General features: G+C 31.4%; 2 protein-coding genes across 2 annotated transcripts; both read left to right on the top strand.

The window, feature by feature from the left end:
- The first annotated feature begins 3,215 nt into the window (after positions 1–3,215).
- Positions 3,216–5,587, top strand: LOC113849070 (putative disease resistance protein RGA4). Its single transcript, XM_027478663.1, has one exon. The coding sequence runs from the start codon at positions 3,287–3,289 to the stop codon at positions 5,378–5,380; it is 2,094 nt and encodes a 697-aa protein (XP_027334464.1). The 5' UTR covers positions 3,216–3,286; the 3' UTR covers positions 5,381–5,587.
- Positions 5,588–15,546: 9,959 nt separating this feature from the next.
- LOC113849067 (putative disease resistance protein RGA1) lies at positions 15,547–20,169 on the top strand. The gene is made up of 2 exons (XM_027478659.1): positions 15,547–15,622; positions 17,042–20,169. Exons 1-2 carry the CDS (start codon positions 15,570–15,572, stop codon positions 20,025–20,027), a joined length of 3,039 nt encoding a protein of 1,012 aa, XP_027334460.1. The 5' UTR covers positions 15,547–15,569; the 3' UTR covers positions 20,028–20,169.
- Positions 20,170–25,606: the final 5,437 nt, after the last annotated feature.

Raw genomic sequence — 25,606 nt, 5'->3', positions numbered from 1 at the left:
AACGATTTGGTCCTTAGGGCTTCTTTAGGGTAGATTGTAACACTCTGAATTCTCAAACGATTTTATTTAATTTATGTTTAATGAGTTATAATTTATAACATCAAAACAGTAACACTTAAGTAAAGGGAAGTTTAATGAAGAAATATTTAAATTTTAACTTTTAAATAAAAGAGAAAGTGCTATAATATTGTTATAGGTTAAATATGTTTTTAGTCACCCTCTTGGTTCCTTCAAGTGTTGTCAAAATGTCAGTCTTCAGTTGGTTCACCTTGACTAGAAAAACTTAAAACAAAATTTACTAAAGTATAGGGATTAAAATAAAAATATTAATTTAAAAACTCAAAATTAAAATGTATCAAAATACAAAGACTAAAAATATATTTTTAGCTTATAGTTATTTTTAAAGATAGAGGTCGTGGGTCAAAAAGATTTAAAAAAAAAAAACTACTATAATATAGTTATATTACGTTTGAAACATGGGTGAAAGTTGAAAAACGCGTATTAGCTTATTTTATATCATTCATTTCATTTTTTGGCTTTTGTGGATCTCTCCTAATTCCTGGGTCCATATACCACTCTTCTAACGCTGTTTCTTAATCGTTTTCAAACCACTCTTTCTTGTTTTCATATTCAACTAACAATGTGAAATGAAAGGTCAATTTTATAAATTATTTTATATTTTCAATAACAGTTTCACGATAAATATTTTAATTTAAAATAATGACATGATTACATGCATAAGAATAAAGAAATAAAACGAAAAAAATGATGAAGTTGTACTCTAGTTTTTTTTACCAAACGCGTGAACCAGGAGTGGCATACTTATAGTATTCATTTTCCTCACTCTTTTTACACATTGATTTCATTCCTCTCTTTGAATATCAATATCAACTCTTCTTCATCATTCTCTTCCACTGATGGCTAAGTTTGAGGCAGTGCCATTTGCTGTTGCATCAAATCTTATTCACAGGTTAGATTCTGCAGATTTTCTTGGATTTTAACAGAATTTAGCGTATATTTCGATTCTTACTCTGAGTTGTGTTAAGTTTAAGTGAGTTTACTAACTCATAAACTTGGTACCTAAGACACTGTTAATCATGGTTTTTTTTTTTATTCTTTCATATAACTTGTTTAGTTTCCAGTTTAGTTTGTATTTTATTTTTCTAATCTCTGTTTTTAACACAGTTTGATGTGTGTGTGTTTAAATTTATTTAATGTTTGATGTGGTATTGTTTTATAGTGCTTTTATCTTTTAACCGTTAATGCAATAAAAGCTTCTTAAAAGAATAAAAAAAAAGTGTTGTTATATTACAAAAAAATTGTTATTTCTTTTTATTTAAGAATTTTATTTTTATGCTTTCTTCTATCTTTTTATAAGTGCCTTTTTCTTGTCATAGTTTTTATTTGTCCTTATTTTAATTTTTGAGTTTTAACCATTCACCTCTTTATTTTTTTCTCAAGTTTGTAACTTTTTATATTTTAAAATTACTAACCGATTGATTATTTTCTAATTTTTACTTTTGTACTGAATTATAATTTAACTGAAATCAAACTAAATCATAATTATATTATTTTTTAGCAAAAATATTGATTAGATTTATTAATTAAAATTTTAGAATCATTATGTTTGTCTATTTTATTAAGATTAAATTACAATGTTCTATCTTAAAATTACATTATATTACCCTCCATTCTATTTTAAAATTAAATAATATTCTCTCACAAAAAATAAAATTTGTATTAAATTTTAACACATTTCAAGGTTTTTGTAAAGCATTGTTAAACACTTGTATTTCCTAATTTAATATTATTTTAAAATTTTTTATCTATAGTCTAATTTTCATCGGTTGTGTAAACGAGATTTAACACAACCAAATTTTACACCCTGAATAATTGGTTGTGTAAACGAAAATTATGGGTATGTTTATTATTATAATATTATGCTAGGAGATTTTTAAAGCGATACTAAATATTATTGGTAAAATATTTTCTTAGATAAAATATTAAAATTTATTCTTAAAAATTTAAATAATATCAGATATATGAAATAACATTATGAGTGTGAATTTTAAGAACGCTTTTAAGAAAATTTTCAAATGACTGTACTTTTGAAAATTGGTTCTATTTTTTACTATCCCAGGTGTTTTTATTATATTAATTATTTATTTTAATTCATTATTAAATTAAATTTTGAAGATTTTTAATTTAATTTTAATTTGAAATTTATTTATTTACCTGATATAATAAAATATTTCTTATTAATAAATATAATATTTAATTTTTTTAATTTTATAAATTTGTTAAATTTTCAAAATAGTTGTGTAATATATATTTATAATTATTTAGTAAAAAATGTTTTAATTTAATAATGCCGTGCAATATACAGAAAAATCAGTTGTAATATTATGGTGTGTAAGTTAATATTTAAATCTGAAAGAGAAAATTTTTAGTACGATGCCAATTAATATTTAGTACCATGAGTTTATATAAGTTTTATGTTCAGCCCCATAAATTTAGTTGAATCACTCAATTCAGCCAAAATAAAAACTCAAATAGACTAAGAATGATACCAATAAAGTGCGTAATAATTTAAAATTGGCAAAGATACCTTCATTATTTGAAATTATTGGTTCCGTTATTATTTATTTTAATTAGATTCAAACATTTGTATTATATATATACACGTTATTCTTTGACATAATTTCATTTTTAACCATAGTATTCATATTTTGTACAGATTATTTAGATTTTTCAAATTCTTTTTTTATATATAAATATTTAAAATATTAAATGATATTACAGTAATTTAACATTCGTAAAAACAAAAATATATAGAAACAAGAATAAATTGTATTAACTAAACAAAGTAATAGATATTATAATTTAGATAAATTATAGAAATTAAAATATTAAAATATTTAAAAATCATAAAAGATATTTAAAATAACTAGTTTTAAAGTTTGATAGATTGAATTAGAGCTGTTTAATAAATAAATTTTTAAGTGTATTTTTACTTTGATTTTCAACTAAATAAATTCTCTTTTTCTATTATATCCTAAAGTAAGACCCATAATCTAATTAGTACTATATTTGTAAATTTTTATTTTAGAATTAGTCTTTTAAGAATTTAGTGCGACCACATTTTTTTAGTCGCCTAAATATGTGAAATAAAAGAATAAATTTATTTATATTTTATATGTTTTCAAGGTTATATGTTTTTACACACTGCATTACTCTCATTCAATATTAGTATCAAGTATCAACCCTTCATCATTCTCTTTCACTGATGGCTGAGCTTGAGTCAGTGCCATTTGCTGTTGCATCAAATCTTATTCACAGGTTAGCTTCCCCAGATTTTCTTGAATTTGGACAAGAGTATGGTGTGATGGAAGAGTTAGAAGAGCTTAAGAACACTATTGAATCCATCAATGATAAGCTTCTTGACGCCGACAATAAACAAGATCAAAACGGTGGTGTGCGAGTTTGGATCAGAAAGTTCAAAAAAGTACTTCATCATGCAGATGACTTCTTAGATGACCTTGCTATCGAATTTAAGAGAGACAAATTGAATGCAGCAGAAGGAAAAGAAGTAAACAAGGTACTTCGTTCCATTTCATCTTCAAATCAAATTCCTTTAGACAGTGAAATGCCTGACAAAATTAAAGATATACTAGAAAGTTTTAATGATGTACTAAAAGAAATGAAGGATTTGAATTTAAGCCCAAGATTAGGGGTAGTTAAGCAGACTAACCTTGAATGGAGGGAAACATGTTCTTTTGTGTTAGAATCAGATATCATTGGAAGAGATGACAGTAAAAAAGAGATTATTAGTCTGTTGAGACAATCACATGAAAAGGAGATAGTTTCTGTGATTGCTATTGTTGGCATTGGTGGTTTAGGGAAGACAGCTCTTGCACAATTGGTGTATAATGACTTGGAAGTGAAGAAGGTTTTTGAAACGCAAATGTGGGTGTGTGTCTCTGATAACTTTGATGTGAAAACTATTCTGAAGAAAATATTAGAATCAATCACTGGTGACCAAGTTGAAGACAAGTTATCGTTAGGCAACTTGCAAAGAAAACTTCACCAAAAAATAAGCGGTAAAAAATATTTGTTGGTCCTGGATGACATTTGGAATGAGAGACATGACAGATGGGCTGAACTGAGAAAGTACTTAATGTGTGGCGCTCAAAATAGCAAAATTTTAGTGACAACTCGAAGTGATAATGTAGCAAAGGCAATGACTGCTAGTACTTCCTATCCTTTGAAAGGTTTGACTGACGAAGAATCTTGGAGTTTGTTGAAGAACATTGCATTTGAGGATGATTCCAAAGAAGTGAATCAAACTCTAGAATCAATGGGGAAAGAAATAGCAAGAAAATGCAAAGGGGTTCCACTGGCGGTCAAAACACTGGGAGGCCTGTTACGAGGACAAACTGAAGAAAGTGAATGGAAGAATGTCTTACGTGATGACTTCTGGAAATTATGTGAAGAGCAAGATAGTATCATGCCAATTCTAAAACTCAGTTACCACAACTTGTCTCCAGAAATGAGACAATGTTTTGCTTATTGCTCTTTGTATCCCAAGGATTCAAGAATTACAAAGAATGAGTTGATTCAGCTATGGATGGCACAGGGTTACCTTGAATATTCAGCTGAAAAACACCGCATGGACATGGAAGACATTGGTAACCAATTAGTAAAGATTTTTTTTATGAACTCATTTTTTCAAGAGGCTGAGTGTGATAAATATGGTGAGATCATTAGTTTCAAAATGCATGATTTAATGCATGATCTTGCAATGCTTGTTGCTGGCAATGATTGCTGTTACTTGGATAGCAAGGCGGAAAAGGTTGAAGGTAGTCCCATGCACGTATCTTTGGAATCTGGGGCCATTCATTTATTGAATTCATTAGATAAAAGCAGGCTGCGAACGTTGATTTTGCCGGATCATTGCAATTTTGATGAGGAAGTGCCGGTTGCCAATTTCAAATACTTGCACGTCTTGAAGATTTCAAGTTATTATTTTCGCAAATCGTCTGATTCAATTGAAGGATTGAAGCATTTAAAATATCTTGCTGTTTATTTCCCCTTAAATGGGATACCTGGGTTGGGAAAATTATACTCGTTGCAATTCTTACCAGCCTTTATTGTGAGAAGTAGCCAAGAAACAGGCAATGCCCCACTAAATGAATTGAAAGACTTAAACCAGCTGAGGGGAGAATTAAGAATTGAGAGTCTCGAATTGGTGGGAAACGTGGCTCTGGAATCACAGGATGTAAATTTAAAAGAAAAAAAATTCCTTAAATCCTTGACTCTAGATTGGCATAATGAATATTACGATGAATGGCCAAGAAGAGACCTCGGTATTGTTGAATAAACTTAAATGTCGGTTTTAATTGGTTTTAATTCAGCAGTTTTTTGTTAGAATAAAAGGTCAAGAGTTAGCAGTTATGTTTTTTGATAAATGGTTATAATGGGTTTTGATTGTAGTTTATGACTATTAATAGAATTTAAGTTTTTTAATTTTATAAATAGATCATTGTATTATTTGACAAAAAGTATGAGAAATATACAAACAATTTTTTCTCCCCTATCGATTTTCAATTCTACAATTTGGTATCAAGAGCCTATGGCGAGTGTGACCAATAATGTGCCACTGCCTCGACTAACGAAGGTGAACTATGAGAATTGGAGCATTCAAATGAAAGCTCTTCTTGGGTCTCAAGATGGTTGGGAGGTGGTAGAAGAAGGTTTCAAAGAACCGGAAACTACCACGGGATATTCGGCAGCTCAACACAAGGCGTTGAAAGAGACGCGATCGAAAGATAAGGCAGCTTTGTACTTGTTGTTTCGAGCTGTTGACGAGTCAGGCTTTGAGAAGATTGCGAATGCAACAACTTCAAAAGAAGCGTGGGACATTTTGGCGAATGTGTACAAAGGAGCTGACCGGGTTAAACAAGTCCGCCTTCAAACTCTTCATGGTGAGTTGGAAAGCATGAAGATGAAAGAGTCAGAAGGGGTCTCTGACTACATCACGCGTGTTCAAACCGTGGTGAACCAACTCAACCGAAACGGAGAAGTTTTAACTGATGCACGAGTTGTGGAGAAGATTTTGAGGTCGTTAACTGACAATTTTGAGAATGTTGTATGTGCTATAGAAGAGTCAAAAGACCTATCAATGCTCACGATCGACGAGCTCGCTGGTTCTCTCGAGGCACACGAACAACGTAAGAAGAAGAAGAAGGAGGAGATACTTGAACAAGCACTTCAAACCAAGGCGTCAATCAAAGACGAGAAGACACTCTATTCTCAAAACATTCGAGGTAGAGGACGTGGTCGTTGGAGAGGCAGTCGATCCAATTATTCCAACATCGAGTGCTACAAGTGTGGCAAATATGGTCACTATGCGAAGGACTGCAACTCCGATAAGTGTTATAATTGTGGAAAGGTGGGGCATTTTGCGAAAGAATGTCGGGTCGAGAAAAAGGTGGAAGAGACAACGAATTTAGTCACGGAAGATGTGGAAGCAAAAGAAGGTTTTCTCTTGATGGCACATAACGAAGTCAACACCAATAACAACACGGTGTGGTACCTTGACACGGGCGCAAGCAATCATATGTGCGGGCACAAGCACCTATTCAAAGAGATACAAAAGGTTGAAACTGGACATGTGTCATTTGGAGATGCGTCGAAGGTTGAAGTCAAAGGCCAAGGTACGGTTTGTTATTTACAAAAGGATGGCTTGGTTGGGTTAATCCAAGATGTATATTACGTACCAGATCTCAAGAGCAACATTTTGAGTATGGGACAACTCATGGAGAAAGGTTATTCGGTATTTATGAAAGACCGGATATTATACTTGAAAGATAAACACGGGCATTTGGTTGCTCGAGTTGAAATGGGGAGAAATCGCATGTTTAAGCTGAATTTGACAAGCGTTCGAGAAAAATGTCTGCGAGTCAACGTAGAAGACAAGGCTTTGCTGTGGCATCTCCGTTTTGGTCACCTACATCATGGTGGTCTAAACAAGTTGGCAAAGAAGAACATGGTGCACGGGCTACCGGACATGGATTATGAGAACAAATTTTGTGAAGAATGTGTGCTCAGCAAGCATACGAGAACTTTATTTCAAAAGAAGGCAGAATATCGTGCTAAGGAACCTCTCGAATTGATTCATACCGACATATGTGGACCAATCACTCCTGAATCTTTTAGCGGTAAGAGATATTTTATTTCTTTTATTGATGATTTCTCACGAAAAACTTGGGTTTATTTTCTGAAAGAAAAATCCGAAGCATTCGAGGTGTTCAAAAAGTTTAAAGTGGTGGTGGAAAAAGCAATCGGTAGACACATCAAATCGGTACGATCTGATAGAGGTGGCGAGTATACTTCAACAGCTTTCATGGAGTATTGTGAGGTGCAAGGCATAAGGCGATTTCTAACCGCACCATACTCTCCCCAACAAAACGGTGTGGCCGAGAGGAAGAACCGAACTGTTCTTGATATGGTTCGGTCAATGCTTAAAAGCAAGAAGATGTCGAAAGAATTTTGGGCAGAAGCCGTGCAATGCGCTATCTATGTGCAAAATCGGTGTCCACATGCGAAGCTAGATGATCAAACACCACAAGAGGCATGGAGTGGACAAAAACCAACGGTTTCTCATCTCAAAGTATTTGGTAGTGTGGCCTATGCACACGTGCCGAATCAGCGAAGAACGAAGCTCGAAGACAAAAGCAAAAGGTATGTTTTTATTGGGTATGACAACAAAACAAAAGGATACAAGCTACTAGACCCAATAAGCAAGCAGGTTGTGGTGAGTCGTGATGTACAAGTTAATGAAGCAAATGAGTGGGATTGGAGTAACTCAATGGAGGTTATCAATGAAGATGGAGAATCATCAACCGCTATACCAACAATCACACCGACAAATCCTGAAACTACCAGTGATGAAGATGAACCGCAACAACCCAGAATGCGAAGTTTGCAAGATTTGTATGATTCGACAAATGAGGTACACATTGTATGTCTTTTGGCAGATTCCGAGAATATAAGCTTTGAAGAGGCGGTGCGAGACAAGAAATGGCAAACTGCCATGGACGAGGAGATTAGAGCAATTGGCCGCAACAACACATGGGAGTTAACGGAGTTACCGAAAGGAAGTCAGCCCATTGGTGTGAAGTGGGTGTTCAAGAGAAAAATGAATGCTCAAGGCGAGATAGAACGGTACAAGGCGCGACTTGTTGCAAAGGGATACAAGCAAAATGAGGGAATTGACTATGATGAAGTATTTGCTCCTGTTACAAGAATGGAGACAATCCGATTGCTCATTTCACAAGCGGCTCAATTCAATTGGCCGATATTCCAAATGGATGTCAAGTCAGCATTCTTGAATGGAGTGCTTGAAGAAGAAATCTACATCGAACAACCACCCGGGTACATGAAAAGAGGAGAAGAGAAGAAGGTGCTGAAATTGAAGAAGGCACTTTACGGGTTGAAGCAAGCACCGCGGGCATGGAATTCTCGCATTGATACATACTTCAAGGAGAACGGGTTTGAACAATGTCCCTATGAACATGCCCTTTACGTGAAGAAGATTGGAGGTAATATGTTATTTGTTGCTCTTTATGTTGATGACCTCATTTTTATAGGGAACAATGGTAAAATGATACAAGAGTTTAAGAGCACAATGGCATGAGAATTCGAGGTGACAGATTTGGGCTTAATGAAGTTTTTCCTTGGTCTGGAGGTAAGACAAGAAGAGACGGGGATTTTTGTGTCACAGGAAACATATGCAAAGGAGATTTTGAAAAAATACAAGATGACACATTGCAATCCTGTATCAACACCAATGGAACCGGGTGCAAAACTCTCTAAATTCGATGGAGGAGAAAGAGTTGATGCGAGCAAATATCGAAGTTTTGTGGGAAGTCTTCGCTATCTCACATGCACCAGACCAGACCTTTCGTTAAGTGTTGGCATTGTAAGTCGGTTCATGGAGGAGCCAGTTTATTCACATTGGAAGGCGTTGAAGCGAATTCTAAGGTATATCCAAGGAACGGTATCACTAGGGTTATTCTATTCGAAAGCGAAAGATTACAAGTTAATTGGGTACTCTGATAGTGATTGGTGCGGAGACTTAGACGATCGGAAAAGTACATCAGGGTATGTGTTCTTTATGAGTAACACAGGTTTTACTTGGCTTTCAAAGAAGCAACCAATCGTGACGCTCTCAACATGTGAAGCTGAATATGTGGCAGCATCTGGGTGTGTATGTCATGCAATATGGCTTAGAAATCTGTTGGACAAATTGAAGCAACAACAAATCGATGCGACTGTGATACGAGTTGACAATAAATCAGCAATTGAGTTGGTAAAGAATCCAGTGAATCATGAGAGAAGCAAACACACTGACATTCGCTTTCATTTCATTCGAGATCATGTGAAGGAAGGAAATGTGGAATTAGTGCACGTGGCAAGTCGAGATCAAGTCGCAGATATTTTCACGAAACCGCTACCAACGGTACTTTTTGATAATTGCAAGAAATTGATTGGCATAAAAGATGGCAGAAGCATTTAAGTTTACGAGGGAGTTTTGTTGAATAAACTTAAATGTCGGTTTTAATTGGTTTTAATTCAGCAGTTTTTTGTTAGAATAAAAGGTCAAGAGTTAGCAGTTATGTTTTTTGATAAATGGTTATAATGGGTTTTGATTGTAGTTTATGACTATTAATAGAATTTAAGTTTTTTTATTTTATAAATAGATCATTGTATTATTTGACAAAAAGTGTGAGAAATATACAAACAATTTTTTCTTCCCTATCGATTTTCAATTCTACAGGTATCCGTAACTGTGACAGCTTACAGTTATTAGAAAACCTTCAGCCCCACAGCAATCTTAAGCAATTGGAGGTGAGATCTTACCGAGGCGTGCATTTCCCAAACTGGCTTTCTCTCCTCACAAATGTTGTTCACATCTCTCTCTATAAACTTCCTAATTGCCGCTGTCTCCCATCGATGGAACGTCTCCCGTCTCTGAAGTCACTTGATATAACGCATCTTGATGAATTGGAATACATATATCTTTACGAAGATGGTTTTGCAGTAACCACCTTCCCCTCCTTGGAGAGCCTCGTATTATTAGGTTGTCCTGAACTCAGGGGATGGCGGCGGAGAGATGATATCAATGATTCACATAATCTCTCCTTACCTCTTTCATTTACTAATCTTTCTCAACTACGTGTCTCTTTCTGTTCAAATTTGATTTGCATGCCTACTTTTCCAAAAGTCAAGGTTTTAAATTGGGGTGAATATAGTGCTGCGGAGCCATTAATAGCAACATTAAACACAACATGTTCAGCTGACTCATCTTCCTCAGCTGCTCCTCTTTCCATGCTGAAAGAACTTACAATTTCTGATCCTACCAAGTTACCAAAGGGTTGGATGCAAAATCTGATTTCTCTCGAGTCTCTTCAAGTTGAATGGCATGAAAGTGAAACGCTAGAGGAATTTGAAACTGGCTTTAAGGACGGCACCGACTGCCTTCCTTTTCTGCGAAAAATTTCATTAGGTCACTGTAGAAATCTAAAGGCTTTGCCAGATTGGATTTGCAATCTCTCATCGCTTCAACATATCGAGGTCTCATTCTGCCAAAAACTGGAGTCGCTGCCCGAAGGGATGAGTCGTCTTACCAACTTAAAGATCTTTGAGGTCGAGTATTGTTCCCTCTTAATTAAAGAATGCCGAATAGAGACAAGTGCTGTTAGTCGGCAAATCGCACACATCCCACAAATTATCCTTCGGTAAAAGTGATGATAAAGGTACTAAGTTGATTCTGATGCGTATTTAAGTTATTTCTCATAATCAAGTGAAAAATTGCATGCTATTAGTAAAAAAAATAAAAAGTCTAGTAGGAAAGACACTGATAGGTATTAGATACATTGACTTTTCATTCAAGAAATCAGTTTTACTTAATTATTCATATTTTTCTTATCTTTTATTCAAAGCACAACTACTATTTACGGGTTTTTTTTGCCTTTTTAGGGTTAATTTTAAAACAAAATACCAAAATAAGGCTTCATGTAAACATATTCCCGGTCTGGGGTGGGCGAGTGACGTGGCAAGAGAGTCGTCCACAATAGGGACGACACATATGATGACGTGGCAAACTGTGAGAGTGTCGTCCCACCAGTAGCCGACACTCATGACAGTGTCGTCCCATTATTAGACGACACTCATGAGATATTGACACGTGTCGCTTAATAAAGTTGTGTCGTCTATTTTTGGACGGTTTTAGTAGCCTCTATAACAAAGACGACTCTAGTGCCGGCCCACGATACCCGATTTTAATGTGACCAATGGATAAAAATTTTGATATATTCTTTTATCCAACTTCAAATGTGTATAAATATGAAACTTTCACATTTTAACCGTGAAGCTGAAGAACGAATAAGCTGCTGGAGAAGAAATTGTAACTAGATAGGCTGGAGAAGAAATTGCAAGAAGAGCAATAATAAGGTTAAATTTTTTTAAGTATTATAAATATATAATTTTGTTTATTGGCTATTAAGAATTTATATTTTGAATAATAATATTTATTTTATATTTGGATAATATTTTAAGTGTTAATGTTGTAATATAAATTTTTTAAGTATTAAAAAAAATTTAAATATTTGTAATTACAAATTAATTTTTAAATATAATTTTATTATATTATAAATTTGGCTTATTTGTAATGCAAGATGAATGAAATTGTTGTTATATTATATTCAAATAGTAGAATATATGAAGGAAATGAGGATATAATTTTTGAAGGAGAAAAAAAAATGATTAAGATAGAACGTGACATCATTGAGCGACACGTGTCAACATCTCATGAGTGTCGTCTAATAATGGGACGACACTGTCATAAGTGTCGGCTACTGGTGAGACGACACTCTCACAGTTTGCCACGTCATCATATGTGTCGTCCCTGGTCTGGACGATTCTCTTGCCACGTCACCCCCCAACCCCAGACTGAGAATATGTTTACATGAAGCCCTGTTTTGGTAATTTTTTTAAAATTTAACCCTAAAAGGGCAAAAAAAGCTACTATTTACAATAGTTCAAATGTTGTCTGTCTTAGTCACTCAACATAAGGATAGTCTACAATTGCCTTGAAAATGCCAAAATGCAACACAATTAACCAATTTCAAAAGCAAGAATCTAACCCCAAAACTTACGATCTCAAATTTATAGTGCTGCTCTGCAAATTGAAGTTTAACCTCATTATTAACTTGTGCAATAAAAGTTGATAGTTAAAAATTGAATTACTAAATAACATTAATTTTAATTAAAGAATAAGATCCTAAATATTTACATAACAGCACTAAGTTTTTTCATACAGTTTATAAATTATTGAAAAGAGTGCTATAGTAAATGTAAGTCTAGAAAAACACCTCATTTACAAGGTATTGAACCTTTTAATATATACATCAACGCATTTAGTTCAATCAAACCCAATTTCATTAGGATTCATCCGTGTTTCAATTAATAGCATTTCTACTAAGCCAAATGCAAATCTCAAGTATTTACAATAATTTAATAAATAAATGGGTAGAAATATATTGTTACTGTGACAACAAAATTAAAATTTGCCTTCATGTAGATTTCATCTATCTATTATATAGAAAAAGAACGAAATCCTAGTAAACAATCCAACTAATGTTGAGCAAGCACCAGGTGGATTATTAGATGATGTGGTCCTCAAGACTTCCTCAGGGGCAGTTGCATCCCCATCACAATTGCCAGGATAAGGCCAAGACCAACAACCCATGGATGCTCCTATGGCAGCAGAATCCAATGAACTTGCCTTAGCTCGAGTATCATTGACATTGTCTGTTACTGTGCCAACTCCATCATAAGCCTATCTCTAGCGATTTCCTGCGATAAAACCATTGAAAAGAAATCAATTTTATCAGGGTGCATTATTATACTATAAATTCAATTTCTGTAATAAAAAAATATAAACAAAAATTGTGCATCAACAAATATCAATTGATTCTTTTGAAATAGAGAATCTCAAAATTTATAAACATCAACAAAAGTATTGTCCTCTAGGTAGGATCAAAAGCAAAGATCAAAACATCACTGCACTCTACAAAATTCCCATTTTTATATAAATCCATTTAGAGATAAAGGCTCCTGAAATTTTCAAAGACAATATTCATTACTTGTGATGCAAAGATTTTTAACTCGAGAAAATGCTTAGAACTATGTGAGGTCAAATTCCACACTATAGACCTGAGTACTATAATATGCACCTTACTAAATATCAGGTTTCCTCCCGATAGAACATAGTTCCTTGACGTAGAATTTCCAATGATGGGGAGCCTAACAATTCAGCAGCTTTATAACCACAAATTTTCATGTCTTTTGTTAAATTATATATAACAATATATTTATTTTAACTTGCTATATATTTCATTTTTATTGGTTTAAATTTTTTGGGTATAGTATCCGTTAAAAAAATTTTAAAATACTGCAACACACACCTATAAATATATGCTATGTTGTGTAGTTAAAAGTTAAAATACATGAATTTCATCAATACTCTTTCATTTTCCCTTCTCTCTTAACACATATATAATTATCATAAACTTTTGAAACATGTTATTTTTATTAAAAAAACACAAAAAAAAAAAAGGATAACTTTCCACACACTTATTGACTAACAATGAGAGTCTTGTTGACAATCATAAAACTCAATAGATAGTATCAAATAGAACTAAAACAGAGAACAAAAAACATGAGAAAATACTACTAGTCAAGTAAAAGCTCCATAGGCCCCAAGATATAAGCTGAAAGTTCAAGATGACATAAAACTGGTTAACGTGAGGCTTCCTATTTCATCAAATCCATTTTCTCACTGTAAATAACTTTTCCACCCCATAACAAGTCATATACATCTTGTACGATTTCATTATATGTGGAAACTTTTTTAGTTTTGTTTCATTATTGGCGGCCGAGACAAACTTTCATAACAAGTGCTTACTTTTTTTTTCATGAAAAATACATTGAGTTCATTCCACCTTTTTAAAAATTAACAAAAAAAAGTGTAAAATTTATTTTAAAAAATTATTTTAGTCAGAAAATTTCAAATAAGCACTTAACAATGCTTGAACAAAAAACTTAAAATGGATAAAACTGTGATGCATCTTAACTTTTTAGGGAAGAAAATTGTATAATTTTAAAATACAAGAAAGGGTAGCGTAATATTTTGTTCAGAAGAATTTTCTTGTATTATTTCTTTATCAATCATGACTTTAATATTTTAACAAATTAATCAAAATAAATATTAGATTGAATACAATTTCTTTATTCATTTTTTTACAAAATATTGATTATATTTATTAATTATTATCACAAATTAATCATGATATTAAAAAAATAATTTGACAAAGTTTACAAAATAAATTAGTTAAATGTATAAAGAAAAATTAATTTGTAAGTCTTTATAATTTTCTTTATTAAATTGATCCAAAATTTAAATGTTCAAACGATAAATTAATGTAAAAGATATATATTTTTTTGACTGAATATTAATATTTTATTAAGAATAAATTTAGAGTGCAAGGAGTACTCTAACATGTTACAAATATAAAAAGAATTAATAATACATGTTACGAGATAATTAATCTATTTTATAATCAATATTCTCAGAAGTTCTATTACAAGCAACTTTCAAAATACATATTTCAAGCATTTGACTTAAGTTTTGATCTCTTCTTTCTCCTCATCTTGCAAAGTGCATTCCTAACATTAATTATTTCCTACATTATATCTTCAACAACAATGTTAGATTGAAAAAAATCTAGTTATTGACTCAATATATAATTAACTTCATCTGACCAATAAGAATAACCAATAATCAAGCTATTAGATTCACTAATAAACTCTTTCTTTTGCCACATTATTGCTTCTATCAATAACATTAAGTTGTCATAATTTTTTGTCAGCTTTCATGTCCCACCAATTTAATTTAAAATTTAAAAACTCAAAATTAAAATTTATTAAAATATAAAGACTAAGAATATATTTTTAGCTTATAGTTATTTTTAAAGATAGAGGTCGTGGGTCAAAAAGATTTTGAAAAAAACTACTATAATATAGTTATCTTACGTTTGAAACATGGGTGAAAGTTGAAAAAGGCGCATTAGCCTATTTTATATCATTAATTTCATTTTTTGGGTTTTGTGGATCTCTCCTAATTCCTGGGTCCATATACCACTCTTCTAACGCTGTTTCTTAATCGTTTTCAAACCACTTTTTCTTGTTTTCATATTCAACTAAAAATGTGAAATGAAAGGTCAATTTTATAAATTATCATGCATAAGAATAAAGAAAGAAAAAAAATGATAAAGTTATACTTTAGTATTTTTTTACCAAACGCGTGAACCAGGAGTGGCCGACTTCACAGTGTTCATTTCATTATATAGATCTGTGCTCCTTTCCTCACTGTTTCTACACATTAATTGCATTCCTCTCTTTGAATATCAGTATCAACCCTTCTTCATCGTTCTCTTTCACTGATGGCTAAGTTTGAGTCAATTCCATTTGCTGTTGCTTCAAACTTCATTCACAGGTTAGCTTCTGCAGATTTTCTTGGATTTTAACAGAATTTAGCGTATATTTCGATTCTGACTCTGAGTTGTGTTAAGTTTAAGTGCGTTTGCTAACTCATAAACTTGTACCAAATACACTGTTAATCTTTTTTTCTTTTTTATTCTTTCATATAACTTGTTTAGCTTCCAGTTTAGTTTGTATTTTATTTTATTTTTCTAATATCAGTTTTTAACACAGTTTCATGCGTGTGTTTAAATTTATTTAATGTTTGGCATATGAAGTTTATTTTATGGTATTGTTTTATAGTGTTTTTGTCTTTTCACCGTTAATGCAATAAAAGCTTTTTTGAAGATAAAAAAAAAACTATTATATTACAAAAAAAACTGATATTTCTTTTTTTTTAATTTTTATTTAAGAATTTTATTTTTATGCTTTCTTTTATCTTTTTTATAAGTACTTATTTCTGGTCATAGCTTTTATTTGTCCTTTCTGTTTATTTTTTGAGTTTTAACCATTCACCCTTTTATTTTTTCTCAAGTTTCTATCTTCTTTTTTTTAAAAAAAAAAAATTACTAACCGATTGATTATTTTGTAATTTTTAATTTTCTACTGAATTATTATTTAACTGAAATCAAATTAAATCATAATTATATTATTTTTTAGCAAAAATATTGATTATATTTATCAATTAAAATTAATATTATTGGCAAAATATTTTCTTAGATAAAATATTAAAATTTATTCTTTAAAAAATTAAATAATTTCAGCTATATGAAATAACAGTATTAGACAACATTTTAAATGCATTATAATATTATCTAATAATAAAGTTTTATACATAATTTATGAGTGTGAATTTTACGAACGTTTTTAAGAAAATTTTCAAATGACTGTACTTTTAAAATTTGGTTCTATTTTTTTATTATGCTAGGTGTTTTAATTATATTAATTATTTATTTTAATTCATTATTAAATTAAATTTTAGAAAATTTTAATTCAATTTTAATTTGACATTTATTTATTTCTGATATAATAAAATATTTCTTATAAATAAATATAATTGTGTTTATATTGAATCCTAGATTATAATTGTGTTTATATTGAATATATATTTTTTAATTTCATTGATAGGTCGAATAAGTGATCTTAACTTAGTATTCTAGTTGAGTTAGGTCTGGTTTAGTAACTATGATCGACGTAAATGTTCTAAATATCAAATAAAAAAATTTGATATCTTATATAATTTAAATGAATTAAACTTGTAAAGATAGATGTGTGGTCCAGTTAAGAAAAAAATAATATAACATATTTATATTTGTTTTTACACACTGCATTCCTCTCTTTCAATATCAGTATCAACCCTTCATCATTCTCTTTCACTGATGGCTGAGTTTGAGTCAGTGCCATTTGCTGTTGTTGCGTCAAATCTTATTTACAGGTTAGCTTCCCCAGATTTTCTTGAATTTGGACAAGAGTATGGTGTGATGGAAGAGTTAGAAGAGCTTAAGAACACTGTTGAATCCATCAATGATAAGCTTCTTGATGCCGACGATAAACAAGATCAAAACGGTGGTGTGCGAGTTTGGATCAGAAGGTTCAAAAAAGTACTTCATCATGCAGATGACTTTTTAGATGACCTCGCTATTGAATTCAGGAGAGACAAATTGGGTACAGCAGAAGGAAAAGAAGTAAACAAGGTACTTCTTTCCATTTCATCTTCAAATCAAATTCCTTTATACAATGAAATGCCTGACAAGATTAAAGAAATACGAGAAAGTTTTAATGATGTAGTAAAAGAATTGAAGGATTTGAATTTAACCCCAAGATCAGGGGTAGTTAAGCAGACTAACCGTGAATGGAGGGAAACATGTTCTTTTGTGTTAGAATCAGATATCATTGGAAGAGATGAGAGTAAAAAAGAGATTATTAGTCTGTTGAGACAACCACATGAAAAGCAAAGAGTTTCTGTGATTGCTATTGTTGGCCTCGGTGGCTTGGGGAAGACAACTCTTGCTCAGTTGGTGTATAATGACTTGGAAGAGCAGAACTCTTTTGAAATGCAAGTGTGGGTGTGTGTCTCTGATAACTTTGATGTGAAAACTATTCTGAAGAAAATATTAGAATCAATCACTGGTGACCAATTTGAAGACAAGTTATCGTTAGGCAACTTGCAAAGAAAACTTCACCAAAAAATAAGCGGTAAAAAATATTTGTTGGTCCTGGATGACATTTGGAATGAGAGACATGACAGATGGGCTGAACTGAGAAAGTACTTAATGTGTGGCGCTCAAAATAGCAAAATTTTAGTGACAACTCGAAGTGATAATGTAGCAAAGGCAATGACTGCTAGTACTTCCTATCCTTTGAAAGGTTTGACTGACGAAGAATCTTGGAGTTTGTTGAAGAACATTGCATTTGAGGATGATTCCAAAGAAGTGAATCAACCTCTAGAATCAATGGGGAAAGAAATAGCAAGAAAATGCAAAGGGGTTCCACTGGCGGTCAAAACACTGGGAGGCCTGTTACGAGGACAAACTGAAGAAAGAGAATGGGAGAATGTTTTACGTGGTGACTTCTGGAAATTATGTGAAGAGCAAGATAATATCATGCCAATTCTAAAACTCAGTTACCACAACTTGTCGCCAGAAATGAGACAATGTTTTGCTTACTGCTCTTTAAATCCCAAGGATTCAGAAATTTCAAAGAATAATTTAATTCAGTTATGGATGGCACAGGGTTACCTTGAATGTTCAGCTGAAAAACACCGCATGGACATGGAAGATATTGGTAACCAATTTGTAAAGACGTTTTTGATGAACTCATTTTTTCAAGAAGCAGAAATTGATGATTACGGCGAGATCATTAGTTTCAAAATGCATGATTTAATGCATGATCTTGCAATGCTTGTTGCTGGCAATGATTGCTGTTACTTGGATAGTAAGGCGGAAAAGGTTGAAGGTAGTCCCATGCACGTGTATTTGGAAACTGGGGCCATTCATTTATTGGATTCGTTGAATGCAAGCAGAGTGAGAACTTTGAATTTGCCGGATAACAGCAGTCTTCAAGAGGAGGAAATGTCTGCTGTTGTTACAAAATTCAAATACTTACGCGTCTTGAGGATATCACCTCTTTGCAAATGGGACGCTTCAATTGGAGAATCGAAGCATTTAAGATATCTTACGTTTAATGGTTCGATCTTCACACCGTTTCCGATACCAGTTGGGTTGGGAAAATTGTGCTTTTTGCAATTCTTATCAGCCTTGGCCGTGCGAGATAGGGAAGAAACAAACTGTGGCAGCACACTAAATGAATTGAAGGACTTAAACCACTTAAGGGGAGAATTAACAATTAATTCTCTCAGTAAGGTGAGAGACGTGGCTCTGGAATCACAGGATGTAAATTTAAAAGAAAAGAAGTTCCTTCAATCCTTGACTCTGGCATGGTTGTATGGAGGCGTTGACAGTGACAGCTTACAATTACTAGAAAACCTTCAGCCTCACCATAATCTTAAGCGATTGGTGGTGAAGTGGTATCCAGGAGTGCTTTTCCCAAGTTGGCTTTCTCTCCTCACAAATGTTGTTGACATTGCTCTCGTTGGGTTTGTTAATTGTCGCTGTCTCCCACAGTTGGAACGTCTCTCATTTCTGAAGTCACTTAACATAGATTCTCTTAGTGAATTGGAATACATATGTCTTTATGAAGATGGTCTTGCAGTAACCTTCTTCCCTTCTTTGGAGAGCCTCAGGTTAGTTGATTGTCCCAAGCTCAGGGGATGGGGGAGGCTGGGAGATGATATCAATGATTCACATAATCTCTCTCTACCTCTTTCATTTCCTGATCTTTCTCGTCTAGTCATCTCTTGCTGTCCACAGTTGACTTGCATGCCTACTTTTCCAACAGTCAAGGTTTTAGACTTGAAAAACTGCAGTGCAGAGCCATTAATAGAAACATTAAAAGCAACAGTGTCAACATGTTCGGCTGACTCATCTACTTCCGTTGCTCCTCTTTCCATGCTCAAAGAATTGACGATTGCTGATCATATGAATTTACCAAAGGGTTGGATGCAAACTCTGACTTCTCTCGAGTCTCTTGGAATTCAAAACAGTGAATCACTTGAGGAATTTGAGACAGTGTTTAAGGACGACAACAACTGCCTTCCTCCTTTGCAAAAAATCAGCATAGTTTTGTGTGAAAGGCTAAAGGCTTTGCCAGATTGGATTTGCAACCTCCCATCGCTTCAACATATCGAAGTCTCAGGTTGCCCAGAATTGGAATTTCTACCCGAAGGAATGAGTCGTCTTACCAACTTAAAAATCTTTGAGGTCAAGGATTGTTTCCTCTTACTTAAAGAATGCCAAACAGAGACAAGTGCTGTTAGTCGCCAAATTGCACACATCCCACAAATTATCCTTCGTGAATGGTGATCATAAAGGTACTGATGCCCCTTTTTTTGTGAGGAAAGGTTTGTTTTTGTTCTAGTGTAACTGTAAACTGCGTAATTTAACAATTATCGTGCCTGTTTCCTTTGCTAATAAACAGAAATTATCCTAATAATGTTAATTTTCAATTGTTAAAGATTATCTGAGTGTTTTGAAATTGATATTAATCATCGTATATTTAATGCTAATAAATATTTTTTTCCTCTGCACTGATATTATTAAAAAATTAAAAAATTATCTTTATATTAAACTCACTAATAGAGATATCACTGTTGACTTTTATAAGTTCTAAATTGAGGTATTTAAGTTATTTCTCAGAATTATATAAAAATTTGCATGTTATTAGTAAAAAAAATTAGTATTAAATTTTGACTTTGAATTTAAGAAATCAATTTTACTTAATTGTTCAAAAATTATTATTTTTTACCTTTTATTCAAAGTACAACTACTATTTACAATAGTTTAATGACCTAAGGCATCTATTAGAATGTTTTTAGTCTTAGTCTCTCTTCTAAGAGGGATAGTTTACAATTACTTTGAATGCCAAAATGCATCACAATTAACCAATTTCAAAAGTAAAAATCTAACCCCCAAGACTTATGATCTCACATTTATAGTGTTGTTATTCAAATTGAAGTTTAAACTCATTAACTTGTGTAATAAAAGTTGATAGTAAAAAGATTTAATTATTAAATAACATTAATTTTAATTAAAAAATAAGACCCCAACTATTTACATAACAACACTAAGTTTTTTCGTAAAGATTATAAATTGTTGAAAAATAATGCTATAGTCAATGTAAGTCTAGAAAAACACCTCATTTACAAGGTATTGGACCTTTTGATATATACATCAGCACATTTAACTCAATCAAACCCAATTTCATTAGGAATCTTCCATGTTTCAATTTAATAGCATTTCTACCAAGTCAGGCAACAAAACAAATGCAAAACTCAAGTATTTACAATAATTTAATAAATAAATGGGTAAAAAAATACTGTTAATGTGACAACAAAATTAAAATTTGTTTTCATATAAATTTCATCTATCTATTATCCCCGATCACAATTGCCAAGATAAAACCTTGACCATGACCCACAGATGCTCCCATGGCAGCAGAATTCAATGAACTTGCCTTAACTTGAGCATCTTGCTTGCATCAATTGACATTTCGTGTTTTCATGCCAACTCCATCGTAACCCTATCTCTAGTGATTTTCTGTGATAAAACAATTGAAAAGAAATCAAAATTATCAGAGTGCATTATTATACTATAAATTCAATTTTTATAATAAAAAACATAAACAAAAATTGTGCATCAACAAATATCAATTGATTCTTTTGAAATAGAGATTCTCAAAATTTATAAACATCAACCAAAGTGTTGTCCTCTAGGTAGGATCAAAAGCAAAGATCAAAACATCACTGTCAAATTCATATTTTATATAAACCTATTTAGAAATAACGGCTCCTGAATTTTTCTCAAAATTATATGAGGTTACACGTAAAAGTTCTCATGGATCAACAATCAAATTCCATGCTAGATGTGAGGACTATAATATGCACCTTACTATCCTTAAATATCAGGTTTCCTCCCAATAGAACATAGTTCCTTGACATAGAACGTATAATGAGGGGGAGCCTAACAATTCAGTTGCTTTATAACTACAGATTTCCATGTCTTTTGTAAAATATGTGTAACCATATTGATAAGGTAAGATTATCTTTGTAATTATATTAATTAAGTTAATATTTTGTAAATATTATGTAATTATAACTATATATTATCAATATAAATATATGCTCCATTGTATAGTTAAAACATGGATTCCATTAATGCTTTTTTATTTTTCCTTCTCTCTTAACACATATGTAATTATCATAAACTTTTTAAATATGTTATTTTTTAATATTTAAAAACTCAAGAGATAGTATTAAAGAGAACTAAATCAAAGAACAAAAACATGAAAAAATACAACTTGTCAAGGAAAAGCTCAGTAGGCCCCAAGATATGATCTCAAAGTTCAAGATGACATAAAACTCGTTAACGTGAGGCTTCCTAGTTCATCAAATCCATTTTCTCACCGTAAATAACTTTTCCACCCCATACACTCATCACATGTAGAATTGAAAAATCGATAGAGGAGAAAAAAATTGTCTGTATATTTCTCACACTTTTTGTCAAATAATACAATGATCTATTTATAAATTAAAAAAACTTAAATTCTATTAATAGGCATAAACTACAATCAAAACCCATTATAACCATTTATCAAAAAACATAACTGCTAACTCTTGACCTTTTATTCTAACAAAAAACTGCTGAATTAAAACTAATTAAAACCGACATTTAAGTTTATTCAACATCACACACCTTTCTTAATTCCAATTGAGACTTAGATTTAGGTGTATGAGATGGAGAATACTTTCGTAAGACTTCCTTGGCTCAGTCTGCTCAACTGCTTTTGTGTTTTTGAGTTCGAGAACCTTGGTCTAAATTGTGTTTGTGTTATCAACTCCAAAAGAAACCAATTGTTTGATGGACCATCAGATAAAAAGCTATCCTATAGAAATTTTAACAAAACAAATATGTTGCAAGGTAAATTGTTTAGGATCAATATTTTTGGATTTGCATTATGCATCAAGTTACATCACATCATAGTGCTTTCCCAAATAATATATAGCCCAGTTCTGATCTATCTGCTACTACATGCATCCCATTCCATGAGAACATGCACATTTCCATTTACTATTCAGCCTTGTCAATTTCTATTCTAGTGTTAAAATTATAACACCGTTATTTGTCACCTCGTGCACACCTAAATCGGTACTAATGTATGCTATTATGGGTCTATGCATAGACCTTCCCAAATAAACCACAAATGCTGGAGAGTGAATAGGTAATATCATCATAATCCTTGTCATGGTTGAATACTTACTAACAATGCGAGGAAAAAATCAGAAGCTAAAGAAATAAAAGGTGATCCCAAGACTTACGATCTCACTCTTGTTTAGTACAAGAATCGTAAAGAAATAAGGGAAACGCAATCAACTCTTCGTTAACAAAAATGCTTCATAATTGCCTTTCTTGCCTTCTGCTCCTTATATAATGTGTTTCTATAACAGTCTTTCCTTTCTTTATCTCTCTCGAGAACTCTTTCTTCATTCTCTTCTTTGTTTTGTGGTTTAAAGATAAGTCAGATGAGTCCACTACTCTTAACATGCTTAAGCAGAAAATGAGTGAGTTTGCAAAGGAAAGGGACGCGGACCAATTTCATAGCCCCGGGAACCTTCCTTCGGCTTTGGGATGCTTCTGTTTTAAAACCCATAAAGAAGAAGAAAAAAATGCTCTTTATTTGTTCTAGTTGCCCCTTTTACGAACATCATTTGTTTATGTTATTTTCATCCAAAAAGAAGTAAAGGTCTCACGTAGAGTCATTTTAATGTTATTGACCCAAAATAGTAAATTTGTTATCATGATTTATGTAATTGGAACCTTGAATATATTTATTTTTTCAAGTTATCTACTTTAGTTTTTTTAATTGTTCAATCCTAAGGCTTTTCATCTTGGCCAAGGTTCTGACTTTTTGTGATCCCAAAATTATGAACTATTTTTATGGTAATTTTAATGAATGTACGTTAAATATTTTTATTAAACACTTTAAACTGTGGATTGAATTATTTTATAATTTTGAAAAAATAAATATTTTATTTTAAATGAACAAATTTAGTTTTAACTTCTGCACAGACGTTAGAAAAATAAAAAAATTATTAACATGTCAAGATAAAAAAATTTCATAAAATTGAAGTGCATTATTTATATGTTATGTGTTTTTTTTTTTTTTTTTTATGTACATACTTAAAGGTACGTCTATAAAACAGTGTCCCTGATGAAAATAGACTTTGGAAACTGGAAACAGATTCTGTTTACTTGTGATTGTACAGATATGTGAAGTGGGAGAATTGTCAGAGATCTTTCAGCGGAAGGGTGAGGTTCCAAAGGGACTTTCAGATTGGGAAAAAAAGGAAAAGGTTTATCTTGAAGAAGAGCTTTCAGATGTGTTACTTTACCTTGTTAGGCTCTCTCACATTTGTGGCGTTGATCTTGGCAATGCTGCTTCAAGAAAGGTTGAATTCAATGCTGTAAAATGCCCAATAAAACTTCATGAAGACCCTCCATGCAGTAACAAGGATCAAAGCACTGCTAACCCAACTCCAATTGATAATGCAAAAATTAAGATGCTTCATGATAATCCACTAGTGCATCTCGATAATTTAGTTTTTGTTTTATGGGTTATAGTGGGAAAATAGTACCAATTAAAACTTTGGATATAAATAATTACTTATCATATGTCCATATGTCCATTATTATTAGTCCATTGACCTATTAAGTTTAAATTATTAGTATTATTTAAAAGTTTTAATATTAAATAGACTACTAAAAAGTCTATTTAGAGAGGTTAAACTTTTAAAAATGTCAAGTCAAACTTAAAAATTTAGTCTATGTCAAGTCATAAAATTAGGCTCAGACTTTAGTTTTGTATAGTAAGTCAACTTTATGTTTCATTCTCATCCTTATTTGTCTCATACTATATTAATTAAGTTTTTATTTATTTTTTAAATCACGTACGACCGTGGATTACATTTGAATATAAGTTAAAGTAAAAATATAATTTTATTTTTAATTAAAAAGTGACTTACTTTATTAGATTTTTATAAAATATTTTTGTATAATTTAATTAATATTCTTTTTTCTATTTTTAATATTTGACAATAAATTTTATTTTAATTTTTTATCGTGTAAGTTTAGTTTTTTTAATTTAAAGGATATTTTAGAGTTTGAAGTATATATATATATATATATATATATATATATATATATATATATATAATGTATTAAATTAATTAATAAATTAATTTAAATTAGTACTATTAAGTAAAGATACAATTTTATTTTTAATTAAAATGTGACTCACTTTATTAGATTTTTGTAAAATATTTTCGTATAATTTAATTAATATTCTTTTGACAATGAATTTTTTAATTTTTTTTATCGTGTAAGTGTAATTTTTTTAATTCAAAGTATATTCTAGAATTTGAAGTACATATTTAAATATATAATATATTAAATTAATTAATAAAATAACTTAAATCAATACCATTTAAATTTGAATATAACTTAAAGTAAAGATACAATTTTATTTTCAAATAAAAGATAAATTAAGAACTTTGTTAGACTTTCACAAAAATATTTTCATATAATTTAATTAATATTATTTTTTCTATTTTCAATATTTGACAATAATTTTTTTCTAATTTTTTATTGTGTAAGTGTAGTTTTTTTAAATTCAAAGTATATTTTAAGATTTAAAGTACATATATATATATATATATATATATTAAATTAATTAATAAAATAATTTAAATCAATATAATTCACATTTGAATAAAAATTAAAGTAAGTATTCCATTTTATTTTCAATTTAAAGGTAAATCAAAAATTTCATTAAATTTTTGCAAAGATATTTTTATTTAATTTTTTTAATTAAATGTCATTCCCAGTAG

Source organism: Abrus precatorius, unplaced genomic scaffold, assembly GCF_003935025.1.
Source record: "Abrus precatorius isolate BTA unplaced genomic scaffold, Abrus_2018 Scaffold9, whole genome shotgun sequence".
Classification (NCBI taxonomy): domain Eukaryota; kingdom Viridiplantae; phylum Streptophyta; class Magnoliopsida; order Fabales; family Fabaceae; genus Abrus; species Abrus precatorius.
This window is presented reverse-complemented; position numbering and strand designations above follow the sequence as displayed.